Below are 12,961 nucleotides of genomic sequence, written 5' to 3' on the forward strand. Positions count from 1 at the left end.
AAGAAAGCAATCAGTCCTTAAGAAGTTGGTGTTTCCTGCCTTTCCTGGAGAGTAAGACCTATGCTCAGCAGGCTTTCCCCAGCTAACCACATCCTAGGCTGCTTTCTATGGCTTGAGGCTCATAATTTCCCATCCTCTTGTTTTATTACATCCTAGTGAATTTCATCTGAGAAAACAATATACTTCACTTGTTCTGTGCAGGTTTGAGTTTGAACAATAGGGTAAAATGGGGATAATTTTATAATTCCTATATTATTACAGACCTGGTGAGAAACAAGTCTTCAGACATCCAGTAAGTCTTTCTCAATTGAAAGCCAGAGGGAATTGGTATAATTCAGGAAGAAATACTGTGGTTTCTTGAAACACCAAATGATTATTTAATCAGTTACCAGGGAGAACGTGACTCGTTCCAAGAAAGGTACATTGTGTTTTACACCATTTGTAATAATATAGCTATCTTTCTGTCTGAGGTCCTGCATGCTGTAGAGGAACTTTAAATACATTTTTGGCTTTCCTGGCAAAGATAGGGATTATTTTGTTCCAGGTCATTCAATAAAGATTACACTCCTACATATTGCTCAGTGTCAAAGTTACATGTGTCTGCCTGTTTTGCAACAGATGGCTGCATTTCAGTAGTTTTATATAGAAGATGTATGTAGAAGGTTGAAATAAAACATTCATTGTAATCCAACTTCTCCCAGTTCCTTGTATGTTTTTGCCATATCCATCAAGCTTGATGTCGTGCTGGAGAATTTTTAAACTATAACTTTGTGGATTTGTTTCTGTTAGTCCTGGGTCAAGATTTATTTGGAACTGTTGCAGAGGGAATGTAAATCAAGTATACTTCATATTCTAACATACCAGACATTGGTTCTTGAAATATTGCAGTCTGTAAAATACAAAAAAGGAAGTAAGATACCTCAATATATGGTCTTTCTTGTTTTAAGGGTGAAAGAGCACATGTAAGGCTGAGAAGGGAGCCTTAACCTCTGCTTCCAAACTTTGAGTGATTTCTCATGCTAGCCTTTTTTCAGAGCTTTTTTCTCCCCATCTTGCAAGGATATGACTAAGATATATTGCAAACTGGTTTTTTGTTTGTTTGTTTGTTTTTCCCCCAAAATACAAAAGCAAATGTGTGATTGTTTGATTCACGGAGGTAAGAATATTTCCAGTGTTCTTTCAACTTTAGCTTGTCACTTAAAAGCTTTTTATCAACATTCCAATAAATGTTGGTTTAAAACCAACAGAGAGGAAAAATGTTACTTTAGCATTATGATCTTGTCTTCAGTGAGTAAGTAATTTTCCTCTTTTTTTAGTAATTTTTCCCTCCTGCTCTGTTACAGAGAACAGTTGGTCTTGCTTCCTTTGGGCTTTTGTCACCAAAGATTCATTGATGAAACACCTATGGTCTAATGAGGAAGCTATGTGAAGCCTCAAAGCTGAAGATCAAAGAGAATAATGATCTACTATACCAAGTGTACCCACTGAAAAAATAGGAAAACAGGCTTCAGCAAGGGCTCTTAAACTTTGCTTCTCTCTCCTGTAAAACAGGCTGCTATTGAACCACAAGTGCACTTACAACAGCCCATTGGTGTAATTCAGCAGAAATAAGATTTTTCTGGCTACTGTTTATGAAGTGCTTTATATTACTAGAGGCTCAAGTAAAAAATGCCGGATAAATGAAGAGCATTGCTGTTGGGGGAGGAAAATAAATTAAACCCGCGGTTTAAAAAACAGTCCTGCCTTTCTTCGTTCCCCCCCCGCCTCGAGATTTTACAGGGAGGGTGAGGACGCTCTCCGGGCTCCCCCGAGACCCTCTCACACCCCCTGCGGGCCCGGGGAGAGCGTCCTGAGGAGGAGACCGGGCTGGCGGGTGGCTGGACGCCCCGCGCGGCTCCTTTCGCCCCCCGCTCTCCCCTCAGGGCGCTCCCGCAGGCCGAACGCCTGCACATCCGCTAGCGCCAACGGGGCGACCGCCTGTCGAGGCACCTGCGGGCTTCCAGAGGGGCACAGCGCCAGTTCGCCTCTGCAGAAAGGATCACCTAAGGGATTTAATGGGAGACCTCTCTCCGGCTCCTCGCACCCACCCGGCCGCCCGCCGCCGCCAGCCCCGCTCCCCCTCAGGAGCCGGTCTGCGCGCGCTACCTCAGCGCCACTCCCGCCCGCCGGCGGGGCGGGGAAGGGCAAGTGCGCCCACCAATCCGAGGCTGTCGCCTGCACTTGACTGACAAGCAACGCCACCCAATGGAAGTCGTCAGTGGAGTAGGCGGGGCGGCAGAGCAGGGGGCTCGACTATCACCACCTATTGGGCGGAGCCGGGGGGGCGGAGCATCGCCACGGGGCGGGGCTGTGTGGACAGTGGGCGGGGCTTGTGGGCGGTTAGGGGGCGTGGCCTCATCTGGGGTATTTAAACCTGGCGCTCAGGGGCTCGGCCGTTCAGTCGGCGCAGCGCCGTTAGAAGTGTAGGTGTGTTTTTAGCGCCTGTTGCCTTACTGTGTCTCTGGTTGTCTACGCGCCGGTGTGCGGGGCGTCCTAAGTGGTTCAGCGGCTCCTGAGGCGCTTCTCTTCCTCCTCCTCTCCCCTTTTCCCCGTGCGCCTCCGCCCGAGGGATTTCTCCGCGTCCCTTGTCCGGTGTTGGCGGGGGGGGGGGGTCATCCCCCCGGCCCGCGCCCCTTTCCTCCCCGCCTGCCGGCCGGAGGCTTGTGGCGCTTCCCTCTGGATGCGTCCCCGCAGCCCCGGGCGGGAGGCGGCCAGCGGGAAGCGCTGCTTCCGAGGATTTACCGTCGCCTGGGACTGGGACTCGACCCGTCGCCACCTTCTTCCCCGGGAAAGCAGCCGGCGCTCCGGCTCCGCCGCCGCCTCCCCAGGCCGCCGCTGCCGCCGCCGCCATGGACGAGAAGTACCTGCCCGAGCTGATGGCGGAGAAGGACTCGCTGGACCCGTCCTTCACCCACGCCCTGAGGCTGGTCAACCAAGGTGAGGGCCGGCGGGGCCGAGCCCGAGTTGTTCGGTGAGGGGGTGGGTTCGCGTTGCACCGCTCCGTGGGGTGGATTTTTTGTGTGTGTGTGTTTTCACGCTGCCGGTGTTTACCGGCTGCTGCCCCCTTCCCCTCGTCGGGCTGCGGGGAGGAGTCGGGGGGCTCTGCCCGGCCCCGATGGCCGCTGCCCGGGCTGGTGGGCTCTGTCCGCCCCAGCCCGGCTCCCAGGGCCGGTCCCGGGCATCGCCCCCGGCGTTGCGGGGCCGCCTCCCCACATGTCGCCTCTTTCCCCAGTGTTTTTTTTTAATTACAGCGGCGGAGGCATCACCGCTCGCTGCTTGACTTTACGCGTTATTCCAAGTTGAAATGTTGTGTAGAACAGCTTGGCTCTTCTGCGCTCTGCTTGGGCTTCCAGGCGGTTACCAGCCCCAAAGGTTTTTCCTCTTTTTATCCTGTTGATGTGTTTCCTGAACAATAAATAGCTCATCGCTTATGTATGTGTGAGTGTTTTAAAAAAGGAGCCTACAATCTATCCCCTTTCCAAGGAACTTTGGGCTCTGTAACTAAAATGTTAAGGAAGCAACAATACTTTTTGGTGAATTGTTAAAAAAACCCCAAAGTGTATTTTTTTGGCAATTATATAACTCTAGATAATAAATGATTCCTACCCCTTCTGCATCTGACATGTCAGATACGCTTTAAAGTGCTTGCTCTTTGTTTCAATGATACTATGCTGAATAGAAAAGTAATTCTATGTGGTTGACAATATGATCTAATGTAAACTTTGAAGTACTGTATAATTGGCAGGTGACTTCAGTGCAGCTCTGGAGACACGAATACTTGATACAGTGCTTGGGATGGTCAAGTGAAATAAATTACAAACTGATCTTCTAATATAATGTAATGACAGCTGGAATGATACTGGCTTCAATTGAAGTGCTTACAGAGCTGTGCTAGGGTACTTCCTATGACAGGAATAGGCTTAAATCAATGTGGCTCCTTTTAATGCTTTGTTGTTGCTTTTGATGTGTAATGAACTGCAAATGCCTATCTCGAAATCAGAAGGAGAGTCAACTATTGTCTGAAATACTCCGGACTTAGGGGTAGCTGTCAGTGTTCAGCTGTGGAATGCATAAGCCATGTGATTTGAGCTGCATGCCTTTGGATGGTTGATATTTTGCATATTTTTTCTAAGTTTGTAAAAAATACTACTGTTGATAGTGGCAGAATGAGAATTGTTATTAAATATATATATTTGTATTGTTTGCTGTAAGTCTTGTGAAAATTTAGCTTGATAGCTGAGAATTCAAGGCTGTTAAGTAGTGAAGTTCATCTCCAGGTAGTAGATGAAGAATCTTTTTTGCATATGTAAATTACTTTTGGAAGCTGCAGGAGTATGTGACTTACTGTTTTATAAATAGTGTTTATGGAAGTAGATATAACTGTATGGCTGTTGCCAAAACTGACTTCTTGGGACCATGACAGTTTTTTGAGGTTCTCATTGAAATGAGAAATTAGAGGACAGACAAACTTCTGTCTGCTTTTATCATGTAATACTTGGTATCTGCATGCATACTTTCTGCTAAAATAAATCTTATCAGTGAAAAAATGAATGTAGATGAATGTGGATCTGATGCCTTTATTCTAGAATGTCTCTAGATTTTTTTTTACTTTGAAAGTAAAGTCTTGTGTTAAATCTGAAGTTATTTCACATGTTGGAGAGGAGTAAAAAGAGATTAAGGAGTGTGACTGCAAACTGGTTAACTGTTTTAAAATGCAAATTTGCATTGTATCTATGTAAAATAGATTTTGGGCAGCTGAAGAGTGACCAAAGAAAATAAGGTGAAGTGACTGTATGATACCAGTGGGAAACGTAAGAGGAGATATCTTACAAACCCATCCTGTTCTGACACTGTCAGTGACTGTTTTTTTTCTCAATGGTAACAATTCTGTGCAGTTCAATGAAGGCAGATCAGTGGAAGTGTATGTGTTATAGTTTGGTCTAATGCTTTTTCAGGTCCACAGAGTTCTTTCTATGGTAGTTCGGTGAGCACGCAAATGAAGTAGCTTGTCTAATTTTAACAGGATTTGTTTAGCTTTCCAACTTAAAATGAAACATGTTTCTCAGTTTGGCTTCTTCCAGGTATGTGTGAGTGTCTTAGCGAAGGTTTTAAGTCCTTAAAATAGCCAGCTTAATTATGTAATAGCATTTTGATGTTGTAATACAGATATTAACTGTAATGCTACTGAAACTGAAATACTGTAGATCAGCCAAATATCTTCAGAAACTGAAGATTGACTTGTAAGAATTTTATGATTGAATTAATAAATCCTTCCAAGATGATGAAGGAATTGAAGTGTGTTTATTGTATAGGGACACGAGCCAAACTGCTAACAAATTTCTAACCATGTTGAAAATTGGCTTCTAGGGAAAAGTCCTATATCTAGACTTCCAAAATCTGTTAATTATAGTTCTCAAATAGAAGTGGATGCATTTGCATATTTTGTTTATAATTATAAATTATAATTTAGTTACACACAAATTACATCATTTTAAATGATACGGGAAAAAAGTGGAGCTTGACATGCTTTTAGAGTTCCAGGATAGCCTTTGGGTTGAAAAGAACAGTGTGGAGATGAGTAGGATGCTGCAAGAATACTTTCCTGGGCAGTATTATTCATCTGTATTTCAGAGTTGAGAGATGCTGGCATCTCTTCTTGTCCTAACAAAAACTTGTTTTAAGCATTTTGAAAGAACTAAAATAAAAACTGAGTATCCTTCATTGTTCCTGCATAGTACATGGAAGTGTTGATTTTCCTTGTTGAAAACTCCACTCAAGTACTTGATGACTTGTATCTTTGGAACACAGATATAAGACCTATTGCTTAAATTTTGCTTTGAATGGTCATTGAAACGTTCAGCTGCTCCTTACATTTTTAGAACAGGAGATTAGACTATACCCTTTGCTATAATTAAGATGATTTCCTTGTATACTTGAACAATAAGTCTTCCTAAAAAGGGATATTTTTTCTTATAAACCTTTAAACATGTTACAGATTGGAAACAGACTTACTTTGCATGTATAATAAGGTGACTGCACTAATAGGGTTAATTTGCAGCTGGTACAAACAATGGGAACTGGAACATTATGTCCAGTTATTATAAGTTCTGTAATTGAAGAACCTTGGAGAAGATGAGGTTCTGTGAAGAAGCAAGAGTTTAATACATGTGTATTTGTGTTTTCCTGTTTACAGCTCTCAGGTCTCATCTTCATGCAAAATCTGAAAAATATTTTTGTATGTGAAAGTGATGCTTGTTCTGAAATTGGGATAGTTCTTTTTGTTTATCGTGGCAAAGCAGTGAACAGCTTCTAAACCTTATTGAGACCTTTATTTGGAAGGCTGACTTTGTATGTGGGGTTTTATTTAAATGTACAAATGTAATGTTGATTTTCATAACAGTTCATGAGTGATGCTGTAAAAAAATAAATGGAAAGATCTGTAAGAGAAGAGTTATGTTATCTTCATTGCCTTCTTTCACATCTATGCACAACACTGATTCATTGCGAGTATTTTGTAAATGCTGGATAATGTGAAATTGCAGGTGGAAGAAGTCTGTAAATAAAACATGTTGATACCAGACCTGCTTTGTCACAGGGGAGACATTAAAACAGATGCCTGGTGCTTGTTTGATCTGTGTAATGTTAAATATGTAGGTGGAGAGGACTCTGTAATCAAAGTTAGGGTAGCTGAAATCCTTATGAGTCCCAGTGCCATTGCTGACAGACAGCTTTTACTTTCTGCAGGCGGTACCTGTGGAATTCTTCCTTACAAGCTCATTTTAGCTACTTTGGGGATTTGAGGTAATGCCTAAAATTGGCAAGGCTACCTTAAAATGACTGTCAACAGGATGATGTACAGGAACAAGAAGCCTTCCCATCAGTAGATGGCTGTATGTGCTAGCTCTACATCGGCTGGCTTTGCTGAGCTGTGTGACTGGCAGTGATCAGCAGGGGCTTGCTGGTTCTTGTGGGAGTTCAATAGTAAAATAGACCAGTACTTCCCTAAATATTAGGGAGACTGGGTTGTGGGGGAAAACTGTACTGACTTTGCATTGTGGATGATATTAACTGGGTTTTTTTTGCAGGTAAGGGATAGCTTTTTGAAAATATTTGAAGTAGGAACTTAGAAATTAAGGTTCTATAGATGTTATTGATTTTGAATAAATGTCTTGGTATGTAAGGGCTTTTGGGTGCTTAGCAGTATTTTTCTCTCATTTTTCACAACTCTAACAGATGTATTTGACTCCATGTATTGAAGTGACATGCATATGTTGTGATATGACTCAGTAGCAAACTGATTTATCTGCTTTCCTCTGAGGATGGGTGTTTCATGGCATGGAACAGACATGTGTGATGCTGCTTGTTCCCAGTCCCTAATGGTGTTAACGTGTACTCCATTGCTGAATAACCTCAAACTCCCCTTTGTTTCTCACTGTAGTCTCAATCATATGAGCAACACTTCTTTCAAGTGTGTTTGCTCTTGGAGGCTGGAAAAACACTTTACAAAGGTCATAGGCATTTTGTAAAGCAAATAAAACTAAAGAAAGCTGGGGCAGGTGGAAGAAGTCTGTAAATAAAACATGTTGATACCAGACCTGCTTTGTCACAGGGGAGACATTAAAACAGATGCCTGGTGCTTGTTTGATCTGTGTAATGTTAAATATGTAGGTGGAGAGGACTCTGTAATCAAAGTTAGGGTAGCTGAAATCCTTATGAGTCCCAGTGCCATTGCTGACAGACAGCTTTTACTTTCTGCAGGCGGTACCTGTGGAATTCTTCCTTACAAGCTCATTTTAGCTACTTTGGGGATTTGAGGTAATGCCTAAAATTGGCAAGGCTACCTTAAAATGACTGTCAACAGGATGATGTACAGGAACAAGAAGCCTTCCCATCAGTAGATGGCTGTATGTGCTAGCTCTACATCGGCTGGCTTTGCTGAGCTGTGTGACTGGCAGTGATCAGCAGGGGCTTGCTGGTTCTTGTGGGAGTTCAATAGTAAAATAGACCAGTACTTCCCTAAATATTAGGGAGACTGGGTTGTGGGGGAAAACTGTACTGACTTTGCATTGTGGATGATATTAACTGGGTTTTTTTTGCAGGTAAGGGATAGCTTTTTGAAAATATTTGAAGTAGGAACTTAGAAATTAAGGTTCTATAGATGTTATTGATTTTGAATAAATGTCTTGGTATGTAAGGGCTTTTGGGTGCTTAGCAGTATTTTTCTCTCATTTTTCACAACTCTAACAGATGTATTTGACTCCATGTATTGAAGTGACATGCATATGTTGTGATATGACTCAGTAGCAAACTGATTTATCTGCTTTCCTCTGAGGATGGGTGTTTCATGGCATGGAACAGACATGTGTGATGCTGCTTGTTCCCAGTCCCTAATGGTGTTAACGTGTACTCCATTGCTGAATAACCTCAAACTCCCCTTTGTTTCTCACTGTAGTCTCAATCATATGAGCAACACTTCTTTCAAGTGTGTTTGCTCTTGGAGGCTGGAAAAACACTTTACAAAGGTCATAGGCATTTTGTAAAGCAAATAAAACTAAAGAAAGCTGGGTTTTAAGATTACTTGGAGAGTCCTATTGTTTTGAATAAAACAGTAAACTCTGTAATATGTCCTTCAGACAAAGCTTTTTTTTTTCCAGAGAGCAGGTCACTTTAAGTTGTCTTTCTTAGAGATTAACTAGACAGTCTCCTGTCTTCTGATGATCAGACTTCAACAGGCTATGAAAATCTGTGGGGCACAATTAGTTATTTGGCAGGCTCAGTGTGAGAAACTTAATGACAGTGATGTGACTGGATATGGTGTGATGGTAGCACTGTAAAATCAGGGTAGGCTGACGGTGGTTCTGTTTCTATTTTCATAAAGCAGCATGAAAAATAATATACCTTGAAGTGAAGGAGGGATATTTTGGAGACTGCCCCTCATGTCTCAGCCTTCCTTATTCAGTAGTGCTTCAAGAACTTCACGTTTTTGTAGCAGTTGGTTCTTTGCTTTTATTGCAGTGAAAGTGTATTGGGAAAGTCGTAAGACTTATTAACAATTAGATTCCAGTCTTGGTCTCTTAAAAGGCTGGGGAAGTGATTTATCAGGTATTCCAGTCATGTTAACAGGGCTGCTGTGAAATGCAGCTGAAGATAATCATACATACTTCACCCTGGGCTCATCTGCTCTGAAGCATGACTCCAGCCTGCAGCCACTCACCGATGAGCACATTTAGTCTAAAGCTGACTTCTAATTCACTTGCACACTTACTTTGGCAGTCAATGAGAGAGATCGAATTTAAAGGTTTCAAATTTAGACTGACATGGTTTGTCACTTTCAATCCTTTTTGACACCAGCCATGGAAATTAAAACTGTAACCTTCTGAGCACTTATTTACTGGAGAAATCAGAAAGAAGGTCACAGCACTGAATGGCTGCTCTTCTGGCCTGTGGCTTGTTTGATTTAACTTGCATGTACTTAAAATCTATGTATGTGACCTTTCTGCCCTCTTGAGTTCCGCCCCCACCTCTGACTTTTAGGATAATTAAGAAACAAAAGAACTCAGCGTGTGCTTTGATTGGAAAGGATTGGATATAAAAGTTCAGATCTGAGTAGCCTCTGTAAAGTAGTCAGTGTGGTACTGCATGACTTTTTAATTAGTATTTAGCAGATTCAGTAAAAAGCATGTTTAAACAGATTAACTGGTAACTGACACACCTAATATTTTATGGTGAATTAACTGACTGTTCTTAGCTGAGCTCTGCAGGAATCTTGCAAGCTTAGTGTTTACATTATTAATACTGTTTTTCAAGTAGAAAATTATAAAGGATGGGATATTTGTTCTGGGCAAGTAGAATATCTTGATAAAGTGGGGTTATCTACCCGTTAGAGCTGGGAAGGCAAGTCTCACCTGCGCAATGGGATCTGTAGGGCAGGGGTGGCAGCAGTTCTGGGAATGACTTAAGACCCATCTACTACCTTGGTGTGAGCTGCAAGTGCATCACTAGCTAAAAAATTAGTGTCTTCATGGCCTTAAGATAAGGCCTTGAGGACATACAGACCAGAGAATTTCATTGTGACACTTCAAGTACATAAGTCATGTATCTTAATTGTGAAGATCACGGATAAAGCACAATACTTTGCAAGCTTGAGAAGGTTTCTTGCTAGTCTGATTTGTGAAAATGATCATTAAATGTGTGGCTTAACAGCCTTACTGCCTTCCCAGAGGTAAAAAAAAAAGGTGCCAAGAGACCCTTGATACTGGTGATCAGGTGTCTGGCCAAAAAAGTGCAAATGAAAAAATAAAGTGCAGTGCTTTAGCAATGGATGATTAACTCTTAAATGTAAGATCAGGTAGATTTTGCATCTCTTGGCATCTTTGATTCAAACTGAGGTGCATTTCTGGATACAATCTCTACTAAATTGTTAGGCTCTTTACTAAACTGCTGATGACTTGAGATACACAGTAGGTGCAGGCTGGCTGTTTATGATAAGGAGCAAATTAGAGTAGCAACTGGAAAACTGGACTGAAGAAATGTTTTTGTTAAGCTGACAAAGCTGTACTTTTGTGTCTCAACAGCTGAGCAGTACATGTGTTATTCTTTGTGCATTTATCCTATCTGAAAATATTCCTTTGCTTGGGCTCAACTCTGTCATATTTATCACTTATTTTTCTGTTGTTTTGTGTTGTCATTTTTATCCTTTCACCTTATTGTCAAGGTAAAATTAATAAGAAACTGGAAAGTTAAATGGATTTCCTTCCCTCCTATTCTCCATTTCCAGTTGCTGTTTTGCTGGCTGCCTTCCATTTCTTATTTTGATGTGTTTATCAGGCTTTTGGCTTCAGCTAGCAGCCCAACAGGAACAAAGTTGCAAGGCAGCAAACAAATGTCAGTTTAATTCTTGCAGTTGGTAAATCTTTCACTTTTTTTGGCCTATATAGGTGTTCTTTTATTTCTAGGAAGCATTTCTTGACAAAATAATTGGAAACCAAAAAGATTAGAAATCATTTCTGTAAACCTATTGTTCTTGCACTTAATCCAAAAGAAAATTTGTTATAACAACCACTGCTGTGCTGATCTTTGTATAATGTAGTGGCAGTGAAAATCTGAAGTTGCAAATCCTTTGAGGATTTACTGATTTTTCTTCAACTTTATTAATCCATTTGGACTGTACGAAAGGAGTAGCTGGAGGAAGATGGCTTTTCGTGGACAAGACAATGTAGGAAGAAGTCAAAATTGCTTGCGTTGCTCTGACACTGCGGTGCTTACTGAATGCTTGGAGAGTAAATGCATCTGTAGCCTCTTACTGCCTCTGATCATCCAATAATGGTACTCTGGAAAGCAGATGTGTTTGAAAGCAAAATGTTTTCAGTATTGTCAGCCAGCATTTCCTGCTGCTTTGTGATAATAATGATGTTTTTAAAAAATGTAGGAATGGAAGGACTGCTTTTAATGCAGTTATTCTTCCTTTCATGTGTGTGTCCTTTCCAGTTATTGATAAAGGACAAAGTTGTTCCTGGTTCCTTTTGATCAGTGTCCTAATTATCTAGAGGTGGTCAGCTAGAGGTGTTAGTAAAGCACTGCTGTAGGCACTAAAGTACTCATTTTTTCATGGTTTTTTTTATGATTAACTATACCTTAAATCCTTTCCTGAGTTTGAAGGAAAACAGATTTTTCTCTCCTAGACTTGCCTTCACATAATTTGAGTAAGATATTATTGGTCTGTCTGTACAGTCATGTAAGCTCAGAGACCTACAGTGGTTTTTTTCACTTTAGTAATTACCTCTTTTGTGCCTGCTTTTAGCATGGGCTGTTTTTAGGATCAAGAAGTCCTAATTTCAAGGAAGAAGGTAGTGTCACAGTGACTTCTCTGTCTTCCTTACAGGGGTTCCCCAAAATGTTCTGTGGTTTGGTTTTTTTTTTTTGTGGTAGGTGGAGTTGTTCCAAGTAAAACAGTTTCCTACTGAAGATTTGATTTGGCTTGTCTACTTAAATCCTGATGTGTGTGGAGGATTTTATCTGCTTCACAGCAGGCGGGTTGCAGTGGTTATCTTTAGCTTTAGTTAACACTTGCTGCTTTTCTAGAGAGATGCTAATGGGTATCCCAGGCTGACCTGTCTGCAAGGTGAAATGTGGCAACTTAGTACCAGATCTTAAGACTGGGAAGGACTACTGTGGTCCAATTTGTCTTGGGTAACACAAATTGGTCTTAAAGATTCTTCTCACTTATCATATACCCTTGACCTTTTTATTACACCATGCATCCATGGTCTGGAAAAATGATTAGGTTTTTATTGGCCTACTGTATAAAAGCATACAGCAGAAGATTTATCATGTTTTTAAAGCTTACTGTATCTGTTCCTCAGACATATTTTTTTCTGCAGATGTGAAATTTTCACAGAAGCCCATTAATACCATGTGGAACAAATGTTGGGGATGACATAAGTGTAGTCATACAAAATGCTTGTGAGAATTAATGATCTTTTAAGATTTATTCCAGAATTTGAGAATCTCTGGCAATTTTGAAGTATTAATATGAACACACTCTGGAAAGAGCAAAATTATTCCACAATGGCTTTTTCTGTACTTACTGACAGAGCATCTTAATGATGATGAAGTGATGCTGAATTTTTGAAGGTAGAACTCATGGGGGAAGGTTTTTTAGATGCTGTCTCTGTCAGGAAACTCCATTGCATCAGCAGTGGGTCACTTAGTGTTAGAGAAATCATCATGCGGTTTTTAATTTTGGGTGGAGCTTATCCTGAAGGGCTTTGTGGGCTGTTTTTTTGGGATGATTTGGCATGCGATGCAGCAGCAGTCGGGCTGGGCGGTGCGGTACCCGCAGTACCGCCGCGCTGCCAGCAGGGGGAGCCGCTGCGCGGCCCGGCCGGGGGTCCCCGGGAAGGGGGGGGCGGATGAATTCGGG

The 12,961-nt window shown here is 41.7% G+C and overlaps 1 protein-coding gene across 4 annotated transcripts in view; it reads left to right on the top strand.

Annotated features, from left to right (window-relative positions):
* The first annotated feature begins 2,447 nt into the window (after positions 1 to 2,447).
* The window catches only part of KHDRBS3 (KH domain containing, RNA binding, signal transduction associated 3), an 83,928-nt gene continuing 73,414 nt past the window's right edge, over positions 2,448 to 12,961 (top strand). For all 4 annotated transcript variants that reach the window (XR_001414449.1, XM_014965512.1, XM_014965513.1 and 1 more), the window contains exon 1: positions 2,448 to 2,976. Coding sequence is in view for 3 of the 4 variants with exons in the window: in XM_014965512.1 (XP_014820998.1) it covers positions 2,889 to 2,976 (88 nt within the window). In the remaining variant the exon portion in view is untranslated. The remainder of the gene's footprint in view (positions 2,977 to 12,961) is intronic.

The sequence above is a fragment of the Calidris pugnax genome, unplaced genomic scaffold (genome assembly GCF_001431845.1).
Source record: "Calidris pugnax isolate Ruff unplaced genomic scaffold, ASM143184v1 scaffold41, whole genome shotgun sequence".
In the NCBI taxonomy this organism is placed as follows: Eukaryota; Metazoa; Chordata; class Aves; order Charadriiformes; family Scolopacidae; genus Calidris; species Calidris pugnax.